The sequence below is a fragment of the Falco biarmicus genome, chromosome 4, assembly GCF_023638135.1.
Source record: "Falco biarmicus isolate bFalBia1 chromosome 4, bFalBia1.pri, whole genome shotgun sequence".
NCBI lineage: Eukaryota > Metazoa > Chordata > Aves > Falconiformes > Falconidae > Falco > Falco biarmicus.
The window spans coordinates 63477105-63491898 of record NC_079291.1 but is presented as its reverse complement, the minus strand read 5'-3'; the positions used below and the strand labels follow the sequence as shown (position 1 = coordinate 63491898).

At 48.3% G+C, this 14794-nt stretch overlaps 1 protein-coding gene across 10 annotated transcripts in view; it reads right to left on the bottom strand.

The window, feature by feature from the left end:
- Nucleotides 1–14794, bottom strand: part of PTPRS (protein tyrosine phosphatase receptor type S) — a 161920-nt gene that overhangs the window by 86097 nt on the left and 61029 nt on the right. For 9 of the 10 annotated variants that reach the window (XM_056335715.1, XM_056335714.1, XM_056335720.1 and 6 more), the window contains one exon: nt 12635–12802. In XM_056335715.1, coding sequence (XP_056191690.1) covers nt 12635–12722 — 88 coding nt within the window. In that variant the 5' untranslated portion in view covers nt 12723–12802. Of the gene's footprint in view, nt 1–12634; nt 12803–13086; nt 13109–14794 lie in introns of those variants that run through there. The other variant, XM_056335717.1, reaches the window with a different exon arrangement.

The following is a 14794-nucleotide window of genomic DNA, read 5'->3' as shown; positions in this document are numbered from 1 at the left end:
CACCCTAGGTGGTATTGCACACAACTACAGCCTCTAAATATCGTAATACAAACAAAAAGAAAACAACCACACAAAAAACCCGCTAGAGACAGAAGTCAGAGACCTTCTCCCACATGTACTTCTTGGTGGGAGAAGAAGATAAAAAACAAAACCCAGACAAAAGCTTTGCAATCTCCCAATAACCAGGCCATGTTAGCTTGAACAGGGACATCTCTCATCATATGTCACTCACCCTCTTCTAACTTCGAGAGCAACCAGGAAGGAATCCAATGGCATTCTCAACGGCATGCAAAGGGTCAACCCCCCTGTCTTCTCCTGCTCTTCCTCCTCCCCCTTCCCTGTGGTTTTTGGGCTTAAACTTTCTGCTGATGTAGTGAAACTCCATCTCTGTTTTCCATAACTGCTAACAGGCTCACCATCGGAGAAGGAGCACAAGCTGCTCCCCCAGCTACAGCCCTGGGTGGTAGTGCTTTCATCTCCCCTCCCAAAAACCTCTCTGGGAAAGTGAGCTCCAGGTTTGGCCAGGCACTGAGTGTTCGCTGGATTAGGAAACTTGTTTTACACACATGCGCTGCTGCGGTCTGTTCGCATGCAGCAGATGCATGCCCTGCATTTGAGGGATCGAGATGGGAGCACTGAGCAGCTGGGGACAGACTGGGAAGCATGGCCAGCGGAGCAGAGGAACAGCTTTGTCACACCAATGAACAGGGAAGCTAAAGAGGGGAGCAGAGTGTGGAAAGGATGGGAAAATCAGTGAGGATAAGGACAGAAGAGATCAACAGGGAAAATGCAAGAGAACTGGAGCAAGATGGAGAGGAGGGAGGTGTTCAGAGCCAGAGCAAGGAAGTGAAGATTAGATAAAGCAGACAAGCCACAGAGCAGATGAAAACAGGAGAGAGCAGCCAAATTTGAGACAGATGGAGAGTGGGGAGCAAGAATGCAATGTTTGGAATGGGTACGCATTTCAAAGCAGCAGCATTAGGGAGCGGGGGAGCTTGCAAGAGGGGTAGAGGCAAGAAAGATGGCTCCATAATTCACATTTTTCTTCACGAGAGGAGCGAGAGCTGCAAAGTGGGAGCAGACTGATGCAGGCTGTGGGGAGGGTCTCTATGGAGACACTCAATAAGATTGAAAACACCCCTTGGAGAGGTCCTGCAGAGGCTCTGGTTCCCATGAAATCCAGGGTTTTACTGACAGATTTTGCACTTTTTTTCCAAGGGCTGTTTCTCAGTGCCTCACAAATAAAATTAAAATGAGGGTTTTCTGACAGAACAAACAAACAGGGAGTGAATTATATTCCATTTCCCCGTCAATAACTTCTCCCCAACCCAGTCGTCTTATCATCATAAAAAGTCCATTAAGCAGTAATTGGGGAGGCAGGAGAACACAGGGCTGGTCCATGAAACAGAAGCACGCTCGCTCCCCAACTGGCCTTTTCTGGGAAGGCAGACAGGATAATTATAGGCTTCAGACAGAAACTTCCTCTTACTGTCAGCAGCTCTTGGCTCCCTTCAGGGAGATGGGACTGGCAAGGTTGGGGAAAGGAGGGTATAAAAAAAGGACGAAGTATTTTTTTGGAAGTGAAGTACTTCCACCTTGCTATTCCCCTGCTGCTGATCCACGAAAGCCCTTACCTGACTCAGAAAAGCTGGGCTATACACAGGTGAATGCAGGCTGTTCCCTGTTGGACATGAGGGAATGTCACTTGAAAGATGACCTCTTCTCCTTTCTTGCAAGGCCCCAGAGAGGGAAGGACAGAAGTGAAGGAGGCAACCCAGCACAGGATTTAACACAAACAGAAAATGGGTGAGAAAGATCAATAACTCATTTCATCCATCTTTACTACACTGGCTGTCCAACAACCCCGGCACCTGCTCCCTTCCAACGCCTGCCCGTGCTGCCAGCTCCCACCTTTCCCCTCAGCCAGGATGAGACAGCAGACCTTTCGTAGCCAGCACCGTGCCAAGCTGTTCTTGCCATGAGGCTTGTAATTTTGGGGATCTGGCACATCCGTACAGCCTTCAGGCTCCTATTTGCAATGCACTCAGATACAGACCCTCTGGAAGAGCAGGTACGAGCCTCCAGTAGTGGAGGCAGGATGAGACTGAGGCTATCGGAGATCTATTCCTAGTTCTGACACCCAAGGTGAGAAAAACCACGTTATTCTGCCTGCTGGAGGGGAAGCATAATCCTTCCTTCTGGTCTATTTAAACTGCTAGTTTTCAGGGATGGGACAGTGCCTTATCGCATGGGAACAGCAGCTAGTACAAAGTCATCCAGTTTCGGCAGGACATCTCCAGGCTACCATCGTACATCCATATGTATGGAAAGGATCTGCCTCCCTCCATAGCACAAATGGTATTTGTCACTGCCACAGATCAGCCCCAGTACCAGCCCCAGTGACTGGCACCCTGACAGAGCCAAGGAAAATGTTCTTCCAGCTGTGATTTATGCAAATGTATAGGGCACACTGTAGGGATACACATATACAGGATGCAAACTGCTCTACAGGGCAGGATGGAGAGCTGTCCCTGTCCTACAGGGAGTGGGACGGTATTCTGGACCTTCTTATTCCCTCCCTCCCTAACACACGAAAATGTACCTGGTGCCTCGAGCCATGCAGTGTGCACACATCAGAAACCACCCATCCTGTGAAAGCCGTGACCTGGTGGAAGCCCAGAGCACCATGTGAGCTTCAGTTTAATGAATGAAAAATGAGGGATTAACATTAGGGGTGAAGGGATCTGTATTTTGGCAGTAAAGGACAGCAAACATGGCAGGCAGCTGGTGCCAGCATCAAAATGGACTCTGCACATAAGGCAAGAAAGGATGGAAAAGAAGCAGCATTTAGCAGCATATGAAGTATGTGCAAGAGGGAACATGATGTAGAAAATACAAGACTGAGTTTGCTTTTCAATGCATTCTGTGGCCCCACTCCACAAACCTCCTCTTCCCGTGCCTCAGTTTCCCCACCTCCCTTCTCTTATGAATTCAGATGGAGAGCGCTTGAGGTGTGCTAACCACATCTCCTTATGCTTGCTGCCTGCACCCAGCACATGGCGGTTCCACCCTCCCTTCCTGGTACAAATCAAATTGAGGGGCAAAGGAGAAAGTGATAATGCTGATGGCCCTCTGGCCAGGATACTCATTCACCTTCTGGCACTACAACACAATGCCAGGAAGAAAGTTGCTCCTTGTGATCAGCAAGAGCTGAAGCAGACAAGATGGTAGCCCTGGGATCAGCCATTGAGGGGCCAGCAAGCACAGGAGCACATGCAGCCTCAGCAACGTGTCCAGCCAGGACCCTGGGGGTACACAAGCACTTTCAGTCAACTGTAACAACATCTCATTCGTATTTGTCCACAAGCCCTATAACAAGGCATAATAACCCAGAGCAGAGAAAGAACAAGAAACCCAAGGAGTTATCCTGGCCACTTAATGAGAGCCCCTTGTCCATCAATGTCACAACAGCAATCCCAGATTGTTTGACATTAGAAGCTTAAGGCAGGGAGCTCTCCCTCCCCTTGCCATGTTACTAGGACAGCTTCTACTCCAGCTGTGTCATCGATACTGGCATCCTGGAGAAGCTCGATTCACCCACTACCTAGAAAAGACTTGGCTCTGTACTCAACCTCCGCTGCTCTGTTTAAGCCACCAAAGAATCAGAGTCCAGGGGGGATACCAGAACATGAAAAACCACCTCCTATGGGACAAGCCTGAAAGAAGAAAAAGCTTAACGAGCAAAGATCACAACTCCCAGGGGGCCGTGCCATCTTAATATAGCCCAGCAGAGGTCCTGAGCCACCGAGAAGTGACAGCAGAGTCAGCAGCAATGGGGAAAACAAACTGCTACAAGCTTCTGCATCTCATGGTCTTTCAGAGGAAGAACAGTGCTAGAAGCCCCAAGGATGTCATCAGGGAGATCAGTTCTGATCCTTGGTTTAGTGATATGACAAAGACCTTTGCAAAATGTAAACACAGCTAGGTCTCCTGCCTTGTACTGCCAGCTCGGAAGGGGCTGCAGCACTACAGCAGATGAACGATCTCAACCAAGATTTGCTAGCTAATGCATATATGTAGGGATCATTTGGGGATGAAAGGCACACCAGATAAATAAAATATCATCTGATAAAACTCTGCTCTTTTACTCCTGTAAATAAAAGATATATGACTTCCACTTACTAGCTGTTGTCTGCTTCTCTTTCAGGCAAGAGAGGAAGTCTGGTCTACAGGACAAGGGTAAGGTATAATTCCTAGAGCACAGAATTTGGGGTATTTTCAAAAGCTTGTTACATCACTCCTATCCAACCTCTGGTAAGAGCTCTCAGCCCACATTTTCCATGCAACAAAAGGAGATTCTGGGTATACAAGCTTGAAGCATCTTACCCTGGGTCTTAACGGTATATTGTGAGCTTGTACTGCCTATTAGTATTGAGGCTGGGATGCCAAGGGAGCTCAGGATGGGAGATCTTGAAAACAAGAAACCAAAACCTACCAAAGCCACGATTAATGGATGAACACAACCTTTAATGATCATGAACTTTGACTCCTACCACACGAGTCATTACAATTTCTGTCTCTTAACCACCATACTCATCATTCAGATTTGTAGCAAGCACATCAACACAAAAGAAGAAAAAAAAGGGAGAATGCAACAACAGTGCTGAGAACTGACAGTGGTGGGAACCTACCAAATTCAGCTTTGGCGTAACTAGAGATTCAGTGAGCGAGAAAAATAACACAACACATGAGCGAGAGAGAAATGGAAACACGAAAAAGCAGCAGCAAGGACCCCTTAAATTCTTCTATCAAAGACAGCAACTGAGGAAGGTGAGCTTTTTTTTTTTTATTAGGACAGGTTTCTGTTCATGTTTGACACCTGCCAAGGAAGGCAAGGGATGGCTTCTTATCAGAAGGCTGTAATACAGCCCCTTCAGGCACCAGGGCAGAAGATGCCTTCCCCTCTCAGGTGAAGGCGGTCCCTCAAGTGGCAGCTATTGGAATTAACTACAATTAGCAGGTCTTGCAAGGAAAGGGGAGTATCACAGCACTTACAAAGAAAAAAAACCACAGAGAAGGCTCTCAAAACCAAACAGATCCTACTCGTGCAGACAGACAAAGAAAAACGAAGAGCTGAAGGATCTTCCTGGTTCAGTGGGTGATCCCATGAGAGTCAGTCTCAAGGTGATCTTTAACAGCTGAACTGAAAAAAACCTACACCATCTTTTTAGAAATTCACTCAAACAAATCAAAGTCCAGGCTAAAGATTTGTAAGTGACAGCCCTCCTAACACTGTGCTCAGACTAATTTATAAATAAATCTATGAATTCTAACGGAGTTGAGGGAGGAAGATGACATAGCCAAATTAATTTGATTTTATTAATTAAAAAAACCACCAAGTTTCATCACCCCACCACTCTTCAGAGGTTGTACGAGAGTGGGGGGAGGTATGCTCATTAATTATGCAGAAAATGCAAAACTATCATCCTCTGAATGAGTTTAAAACAAGGAGAAACCCTTTCAGAACGGGGAGAAATTACTCCCCAAGGCAGCTGAAATTTCTCTTGCAACTTCAAAGGACAATAAATTATTCAAATCGCTCACGTCACTCCGCACACTCGCTCACTCTCTCCCCTTCTCAATTTTATGCTCCTGAGTCAATTAAAGGTTTGGAGGACTCAGAGAAACTTTGTAGAATGCTAAACCAGTTGCAGCTCCTTCTATTTATTTTTTTCCTCTTTAAAGCTTTGCTTTTCCTCTCAGCCTCAAAAGGAAACAGAAATAATTCTGTGCATTACAGATTAAGCTAGCGGCATTGGTTTTAACCAAGCTCGTATGAAACAGTCATGTGTCATGTCTGCAACAAGCAAGATGGGACATGTGAAAAATTCTCTACACAACGATACTGTAAAAACAGGTCAATTCATGCTCCTTCTTGTCAACTGTTTAAATCACTCACTGCAGTATGCCCTTTCAAAGTCCTAGCAGTAGACATCCAAAATATATTTATAATGCTCTCTCCTGGCCATCTTCAGGTTTAGGTTAGCTGTGATCTCTTCCACAGTCACGCTGTTATCTGCTGTGCCCTTGGACGGAACAGGCGCCTCCTCTGCCAAACTGTAACATGACTATTTAGCGTTTGCAGTATGAGAACCCCAAACCAAGGCTGAGACTAATTACAGCGGACAACAACATGGCAAGAGTAGTCCTTGGTCAAAAAAGCAAATCTAGACAAGCAAAAGGGGGGAAGGAGGGTTGGGAAGGTGTACCCATGGAGCGAGGACGCTCCTGACTCCTGTTCTAGTACCTGGCCCATAGGCTGGATGATGGTTAGCTCCACCACGTGCAGCAGATGGTATAAAACGTGACTATTTTAATGAACTTTAATAATCCCCCAAAATTAAAGGCAGCTGCAGTGCAGAGAACATCATAGCTTTCTAAGGTGGGAACTGGGACCAATTATGTTGCAAGAGAACATCCTTGACTGGAGGGGAAGACTGGCACAGAGTAAATAAAACTGTTCTTTGGAGATTGTGTCTCACAGGCCAATTTGAGCCCAGATTCCATCCCACACACACTGAAGAACGACATTCCTCTGGTCGGGTGTCCTTGAAAAACACTCTGCTTGCCTTCTAAGAATAATATCGGGCTTGCCAGGCCACAAAAAGGGTGGGAATACCCTCGCAGATTCCCTTTAGTGACCCAGAATTTTCCTATCTATCCTGTCTTGAAAAGACACAACCACGCAGACCTTGCCAGGCAGATGAAAAGCTGACGTGACCCAGGGTCTTGGTGCAACACCAGAAAGATCCTGTCCTTCCTGGCAGCGTGTGCAAGAACTGTTGGGCAAAAAGGACACCCAAAGGGGAAAGTCACAAAGAAGTAAGTATTGGCTTTCTGGTAAAGCCTGACACAGAGTAAAAGCCCTAGTCTTGGCATCCAGGTATGGCGAAGATTTTCTCTATCACAAACACTTTGTAGATGACATTTTCACACAAGCTGCTTGTTTACACAACAAACAGATGCTCTTTTCCCCTAACTTAGACATCTAATGAAGCTGAGCAAGAACCTCTGTTTGGGAAAACATCCTTTATCAGGAGACACCCATGACTGGGTCCCAAACACCCGTAGCTGCTGCTGTCCCCAGGTGCTCCTCAGCAGAGATTAATCTAATAAGCATTCACAGCGTGGGGCACAGCTGAGACCTGGGAGGTGACAGCCCTCCCTGCCCCCAAGGAAGCTCTTTCAAAAGATGATTTATTTCCTCTTCAGGTCCTATAGAAGACACAAACTTTACAATTCAAGTTATCTAAAAAATAAAAGACACACAAAAAAAGAGAAACACACCACTCAATCCAGGCAGGCAAGGTTTAATTCAATCAGGCACTTAAAGAAGGTGATACAGAGGCTTCATTTGGTGTCCTTGAGTGGAACAACTAGTCCAGAACCCTCAGCAACCGCAGCCTGGATCGCAGCTGGCAGAGGGAGATGGTGGCAAAGGAAAGGGCAATTCAGAAACAAGGACAAGCGAGGTGTCTCCTTGCCTACAAAGGCAACTGGTGCATGGGGAATACAAGCAGCACGTGGATCCAGGGCAGGGCAGCAGGGATCTCTGCCTTCTGGGAGGATGCAATTCAGATGGTGCCTCTTGTTGCACACTGTTAAGACCCTACTCACTGAAGGAACAATGTGCAACACCAAGTAGAAACTCCACCACCTACCAACCGACTACACAACCTCCCACAGGTCCCCACCTTCACTTCTGTTGCACACTGCTACAGCCCACATTCACCAAGGGAAAAGAGCCTTTCCACAGCATCCCCCCAGCTCCTCAGCGCCCAGCAGGTATACTGTCATATACCTCAATTGCTCGTGGGGCAGTTCAGCCTCACCACATTTCGGCATCTTCCTTCTCTTAGGACAGCACTGTTGCATTGTCATGAATCAGTCTCCAACACTCATAAATGGAGCAACTTTCTCCCACAATGCAGAACAATTCACTTCCTACTGATGTCAACTTAACATGCCTATCAAGTCCTAAGATGGAGCCTCCTTGATTTTTACTGCCATTTTATCTGACAACTGCTGTCTTGGCCAACAACAGATCAAAACTAGGACCTTCAGAGCTAAATGCTGCGAGCTCTGCTGTAGAGGCTAATCCTCTGTGGATAAGAGCACAGGACCATTCAGAGGAGAGGAATCAGATACACCTGTAAGTCACTGTGATCTGGATCTCAGCAAGGCAAGTCTTGCAGCCAGCCACCAGCTCCTACATCTCACACCACGGAGCACACACGTTCCACACAGCTTTTTTCACTGCATCAGCTCCCAAAATGCAGTACCACTTTGTCAACCTGAACATGGACCTACAGGAGCTCCTCTCCCAACCCACAGCACTTGTTTTCCATCCCCGCATGCATGGTGCAACCCTTACTGCCATCTGCTGCCAGCCTCCACGGATGCACTGCAGCTCATGAAGCGCAAGAGCCTCCCGCACACATGCACGTGGCATGAATTACTGTGTTCTGCAAATTAATGGTGGAGCAAGGGCAATTAAAAGGAAAGCAAGCCAGGGTAATGCATCATAAAAAGGGCTTTATTCTTTTATTTTGTCAATTGCAATTTAGATTTAATTATTTATGGTAATACTTCAGAGTGTGCTAGTAAGCGTTCTATAATGTGATTTATAAAAGGAAGGAAACCTAAGTAATAAGTAATGTTCACTACTGCATCTGCTATTAAATCTTTGCTGGGATGGAGAGAGCCACATGCCAGCCTTCTGTATATGCAAAGTACCAATTAGCAAAGCACTACTGTAAAACGCAAAGGTTTAATCAATGGAAAAATCCACTTGAAAACAGCGAGCATGCTGATTTCAGTTATAAAAATTACCCCATTTCTATACCATAAGTGGCTTTTTATCTGCAACTGAGGAGCACTTAAAGTGGGCATGTTGTTCCTTCAGATAGCACAGGAGGGCAGGAGTACCTGACCACTGCCCTAAACCCCAGTCAAATGCAGCTGCACCCTGCCCAGTGCGGGCAGGAAAACATCCTGCCCAGCCACAGCCAGCCAGACAAGACTGATTCTGCACAAAATGAGATGCTTTAAGGTGCTCACTGCAGGGATTTTATGACTAGGGCTGGGTGCATGACCGGGAAACAGCAAGGCTTGGTTCCATGCCCAAGTACGTCAGCAATTTCGGAAACTGTTCCCCTCCCTGGACCCATACCCAGACCTCACCTATCTGTGCTGTCTGGTTTGCTATCAGCTCAAAGGGGCACAAGATCTGCCTCCTTGGCTGTGCAGTGCAGCACAGCAAGGCACAGCTCTTGGGAAAGGCCTCCCCTAACTCACTGCAGTAATGCCGATTAACGTTACTCACACGACCAGCTGAATTCTTAACAAAACGCTAATACATTCCATTGAATGTGAAGCCATTGAAAATAATCACAGTTAGCAATTTCCAGTTCTACGGCTGCACTTGACCAAACAGAAGAAACAAAGAAAGTGTCCATACGCAACCCAAGAAAAAGAGAAGAAACAGGTCTGCTTTATACCTTTCAATTATCCTCTTCAGCTTCACAGGGAAGAACAGTAGGCAGAAAGCAGTGTGGCGCTTTGGTTTTTTAATTTAAATAGCAGTTTCCTTTAAATAGAATGTTCCTGCCATAGAAAGATTTAAATCACTAACTGAGATCAATTAGCCTCAGAAACAAGGGAAGTATTTTAATGGTCCTTTGATTGCAGAGGCCGCAGCTCCTTCAGTGCCGCACTGGAAGAGGAGGCAAGTTCAAGCGTTCAGCCCCACACTTTGCTGGAAGGGGAGCTGCCTCCCGGCGACGCTGGGAAGGTGGTGCCCTCCAGGAGCCAGCAGCCCAGGGGGTTCCCACCTGTGATACAGGCTTCTGGCCCCCGCGGGGGCACCACCCCGGCACTGCCTGGCATCGCACGCCCTGGGGGGCTGTAATGCCTTGGCAGCCCCCCTGGTGAATTAGGGCAGGAAATCGGGTCAGCGTCGTGGCAAGTGCCAGCCAAATGGAAGCTGGCCAAGGGATTACGCGAGAGGCAGTGTGACAGAGCCCAGGGCCATCTGATGGGAGAGGACATTGTCAGAACAGAGTGACAGGTCCTCACACAGTCTCTGCAGTTGTGACAGACAAAGCTGTTTGCTGTTTGCACGCCTCAGTGGGGAGCACTGCAGACCAGCTCAGATGCTACTGACTGGCCTGGCACAGGCCAGGCCTCCTCCAGGCAGGATTCGGCAGCCCCTCCAAAACCAGGAGCTCTCAACTCATCGTTACCAGGCAGAGAACAACAGCTGCAGAGCAGTTCAAACAACTGGCAACATAACGGGGAGCATCTCCAAGGGCAAACAGGTCAGGGAGATGCTGACATGCTCTACAGGTTAGGAGAAGAGACACCGCTTGGCCAACTTCACCTGCGCATCAAGCAGATAAGAGCAGCCCTGCCTTGGACACCGAGTCCTGCAACCTGCAAAGTTCCTGTATGTACATCTGTGAGCAGCAAGAGGAAAAAAAAGCGCAAAACCTCACTGTTCAGAATCCAAGGACACTGCAGAACTACAGGAGGGAGAAACTTGGCTGCTAGCGGCAAGGTGTCTGCTGAGCAGTGACAGATTTCAGCGGGGCTTGGGCCACACAACTGGTGCCTTCTGTGTCTGATCAGCATCAGCCCTTCCTGAGGGCACATTTCCACCAAAAGTGCTTCGTAGCAGTCAGACAGCATGTGGGATCTCCCAGCTCTGCTGGAACCTCTGAGCAAGTCTTGCCCCACAGAAGACAGGGACAGACAAGGTGCTCGTTCCTTCCCAGGAAAACCACACACACAGAAAAACTGAAGCCACACAGCCATGATTTTGTGGAGCTTTGATTCTGCAGAGTGCCCACTCCCAGCAGTGAGCACACATGGCTTGGTGTACACTTAAAAGAAAAGAGGACCTCAGTTCTCACAGGCACTCAAGACATCACAGCAGATGAATCAGGGCTCTACTTAAACAGAGAGGCACTTGCACACACAAATCTCCATCTGCGCTTGCAAAGCTGCATTGCTTGTTTTGTAAAAAGGAGGACAAAGTGATTTGGCCAGGAGTGTTGCAGCAAACCAGTGGCAAGAATGGGACTCTGGAGCCCTGACACTGGATTTTCCACTGTTGCATCCCCTCCCCTCCTGACTCTACTGCACAAAGAGCCAGGAATGGAGATTTCTGCTTTGCAGCCTCCTGCTTTTGCAGGAGCCAATGCAGGTAGCAGCCTACCTCCCACCAGCGCCCACTTTCACAAGCCACCAAGGCCACCGCAGCCCAGGTGGAACACAGCAGCTGGCTTTAACCATCCACGTTGGCTTCTCAGACAGAGTACAAGAGCATCGGCTGCAACATCCAAGTAGGACCCTGGAATAAACACTTGGGCAAAAGGCTCATGCTCGGTTCCTTGCTGCCAACCACTGCACTGCTCCTGCTGCTCAAGACAGGCAGCTCAAACTGAAGCCTGGGTATGTCTTTCTGAACACTAGTGGCACCGTTTGAGGTATGGACTGACCCACAGCTACATGCCAAAAAAATGGCCCTATATAGTGAATCCCCCCGGAGCCCAGCTCACTTCCCGGGCTCATTAAATGAAGAAGAACAAAAGGAAACATTACCTTTCCTCACAAGGACATTTGTCCCACCAAAGGGGGGCTGAACATGAACTGAACAAAACTCGATCATGGCAATGGCAAATATAACCCCACTCGCTTACCGCAGTGAAGAGAGAAAGCCACGTTCAAGAAAAAAATCTCCCAGCAACAAAAGGTCGAGGATCCGTTCAATCCTCGGTGACCGCATCATCTTAATAAACCCTGATAACGAAGCGATTACGTTAAAAGCTGTCAAGGGCTACACTGACCAAAGCAGCCCTCTCACCAGCTTCAAGCAGCTTTGCTGGGGAAGAAAAAAAAGTCGTAATTCAATCAGCTTGGAAAAGTCTATTCCCCACTGATCCCAAGTGATCAGCCTTCGTGTCGAAGGAACATTACATTCAAGTCACTGAAGATTTTAACTTTTTTTTTCTTCCCGTTTTCATTTTTTACAGCAAGAACTGAAAGGCAGTGAAAGATAAAAACGGTGTTAAACTGGAACTGGTTCACTCAGGGGAAGGAGAAACACAATGCTCTTTCTTTGGATGCTGTTTTGAATCCAGCCCCAGCAAGTAACATGACAACGGTCACTAGTGTCTGACAGATGCCTGAAAGGCAAGAGCAGGAGAGGACAATATGGGTGAGCTGGGTGAAGATGGGGCCGGGAGAAAGGGGAGGAAGGCTCTGGCAAGAGCTGTCAGGCAGTTCCCTCCCCTTCTCTCCAGCTCTCTGGCAGTCTTAGGTGCAACTTGAGATTCAACGCAGGCTATGAGGACATAGCTGCCCTGCGTCCCTCTAAGACAGGACTGGGAACAACAGGAAGGCACTGGTGGAAAGCTAAAGACGCTGGAAAATTAAGATACATGATCAGGTAGTAAGCACTTCTTTGATGCTAAAAAGGACAGGGGGATACTTTGCTGGCTCTAAGCATTAAGGCTTGTTCCTGCAAAGCATGGGTGAAAATAAGGAGCAGAGGAACAGCAGAGTCACTTACTTTCAGCTATGCACCCTATCAGCAGCACGGAGAGAAGGTTCACGAGGGAGACCAGCGAAGACATCCCAGGGCTGGGAAGGATCCTCATCCTCTGCAATGGCCTTTAGCTCCAGCCAGGAAGGCTCCGGGTCAGCAGGACTCACAGCGTCTCCCCAGCGTTGTCAGCACCTGCGTATGCACAAAGGCAAAGGGGTGAGCACTTGGAGGGAGGTCGAGGGCAGCCGACATTGCAGAGGGAGGGGGCAGCTGAGCAGTGCCCAGAGCACCAGCAGGGTCCCCAGAAAGCGACTGCTGTGCACGGCCTCTGTGGGGAGGCCAGGCAGTCCTTCGCCTTGATACCACAAAGGACTTGGCCAGCTCCATCGCCAAGCAGACTGGTGGGGGCATGAGGCCAGCCTGCTCCAGCCTCCCTGCCTCAGCAGGTAATGGAGCATTTCTGTGCATGCACTCACACAAAGGGAGGGAACAGCACAAGAAAGAAAAGTGTAATCAGAAGGCACCAACTGCACAGAGCCCGTGTTTGAAGTTTAACACCCATCAGCTTCTCTCCCCTCCCCAACAGAGGAGAAAGGCAGCGCTGGCCAAGCAGCACACACGCAATGAGGTGTGAAGGGATCTGACCCGACAGGGCTCAGGGACCCTCTTAAAGGGCGATTCTTCCACAAAAGCACAGGGCAGGCAAAGAAAAACTGAAACCTCACTCATGAAAAACCCAGAAAGGAAGAAAAAAAATCCCCCACAAGAGGGAAGATGAAGCAGGAGATGTCTCCCGTGTTCCCTTTTGTTTGCTGAGGATCCGTGCATCTGGGGGAGGGATTTCTTTCCTGCAGAGGCAGGCTCTGTGCTGTGCAGCACTCACCCCAATGCAGCCAGCCTGAACCTCAGCCCTGGAATCAGCGTAGGTGCTCCAGAGCCCCTCCTGCAAGGCAAATGCATGCTCGCAAGTCTCCCAGGCTACTCACCGTAGCTGGGATTACAGCAGCTACGCTGCACGGCTGAGAGTCCCTACCCTGCTCGGTGCCCCAGTTTCCCCACCCGCAACACACAGAGGAACGGCGTTACTGAGCTAACACAAAGCTGGAGGAGACAAAACCTGGAGCAGGGGGTACCACCATTGATCCTGATGGACCAAAAGGCACAGCAAACAAACAACTTGCAAGGGATGTGCAGGAGAGATTTTCTCCTGACCGCTTCTGCCCTGGATGTGGAAGAACGTGGCTGCAGGAAAGCACCAGCACATTAGCACAGCTGCGACAGCGGAGCAAGCCCAGCACCAGCCTGCTCCCCTTGCCCTGCTGGCACATTTCCATGGAGACAACTCCCGACTCCAAACGGAGCTGCCTGCTTACAGCTTTATCCTGATCCTTTTGCAAAGCTGGAATGGCATTAAGGGAGCTGTATTCTTAGCAACTACCCCAGTCCTGTGTGTCAATACTGGTAAATGCTTCCTTCAGTGATAGAGACAAGCTTTGCCCCAGAAGGGATGAAAATAGAGTGAAAACTGCTGTCACAACCCCCTCACAGGGTCGGCAGCTAAGAGGTTCCTCCATCAGACATGCTCTGAGCACCAGAATAATGGGTTAGAGTTCTGTGAAGGATGTTCTCAGATCTGTACGGATTCCTTCCTGCTATCAGCTACCCCAATTAAAAATCAAAACCGGGGTTTATCACCTTTTGGAGAAAAGCCAGGTAGGAGATATTGTACAGTGATCAAAGGCTTTAAAAGGAGTAAGGGGATAGTGAGGTTGCTTAAGCTTTCTGATACACATCAGGGTATAAGACCATCGGGACAGGCCATGTGAAGGGGCATTTTAATCTTTTTCTGTCCCATTAACTCTCCAAGGCTGAACTGTACAGAATTAAAGGAAAAGCCAGGATAAACAAGAAGTCCCCATATGCACTCAGCCCTAAAGAGCAACTTTTCAGCAAGGAGCTTTGGACTTGCACTTTGAGGATTACAAAGCCTCTGCTGTGTGCTCTGTGCTAGTCTAGATCCATTGTGCTTCAGTGCTGGCTTGTGAAAACCAAGCATAAATACCGATACTCTTACAAAAAAGAGAAAAAATCTGAATTATACCACTGGGAATCTCTTCAAATGTTTGTTCTAGATGCACTCAGAGAAACACACAGAGGCTCCAGCCAGACTTAATGTGGGGTTCA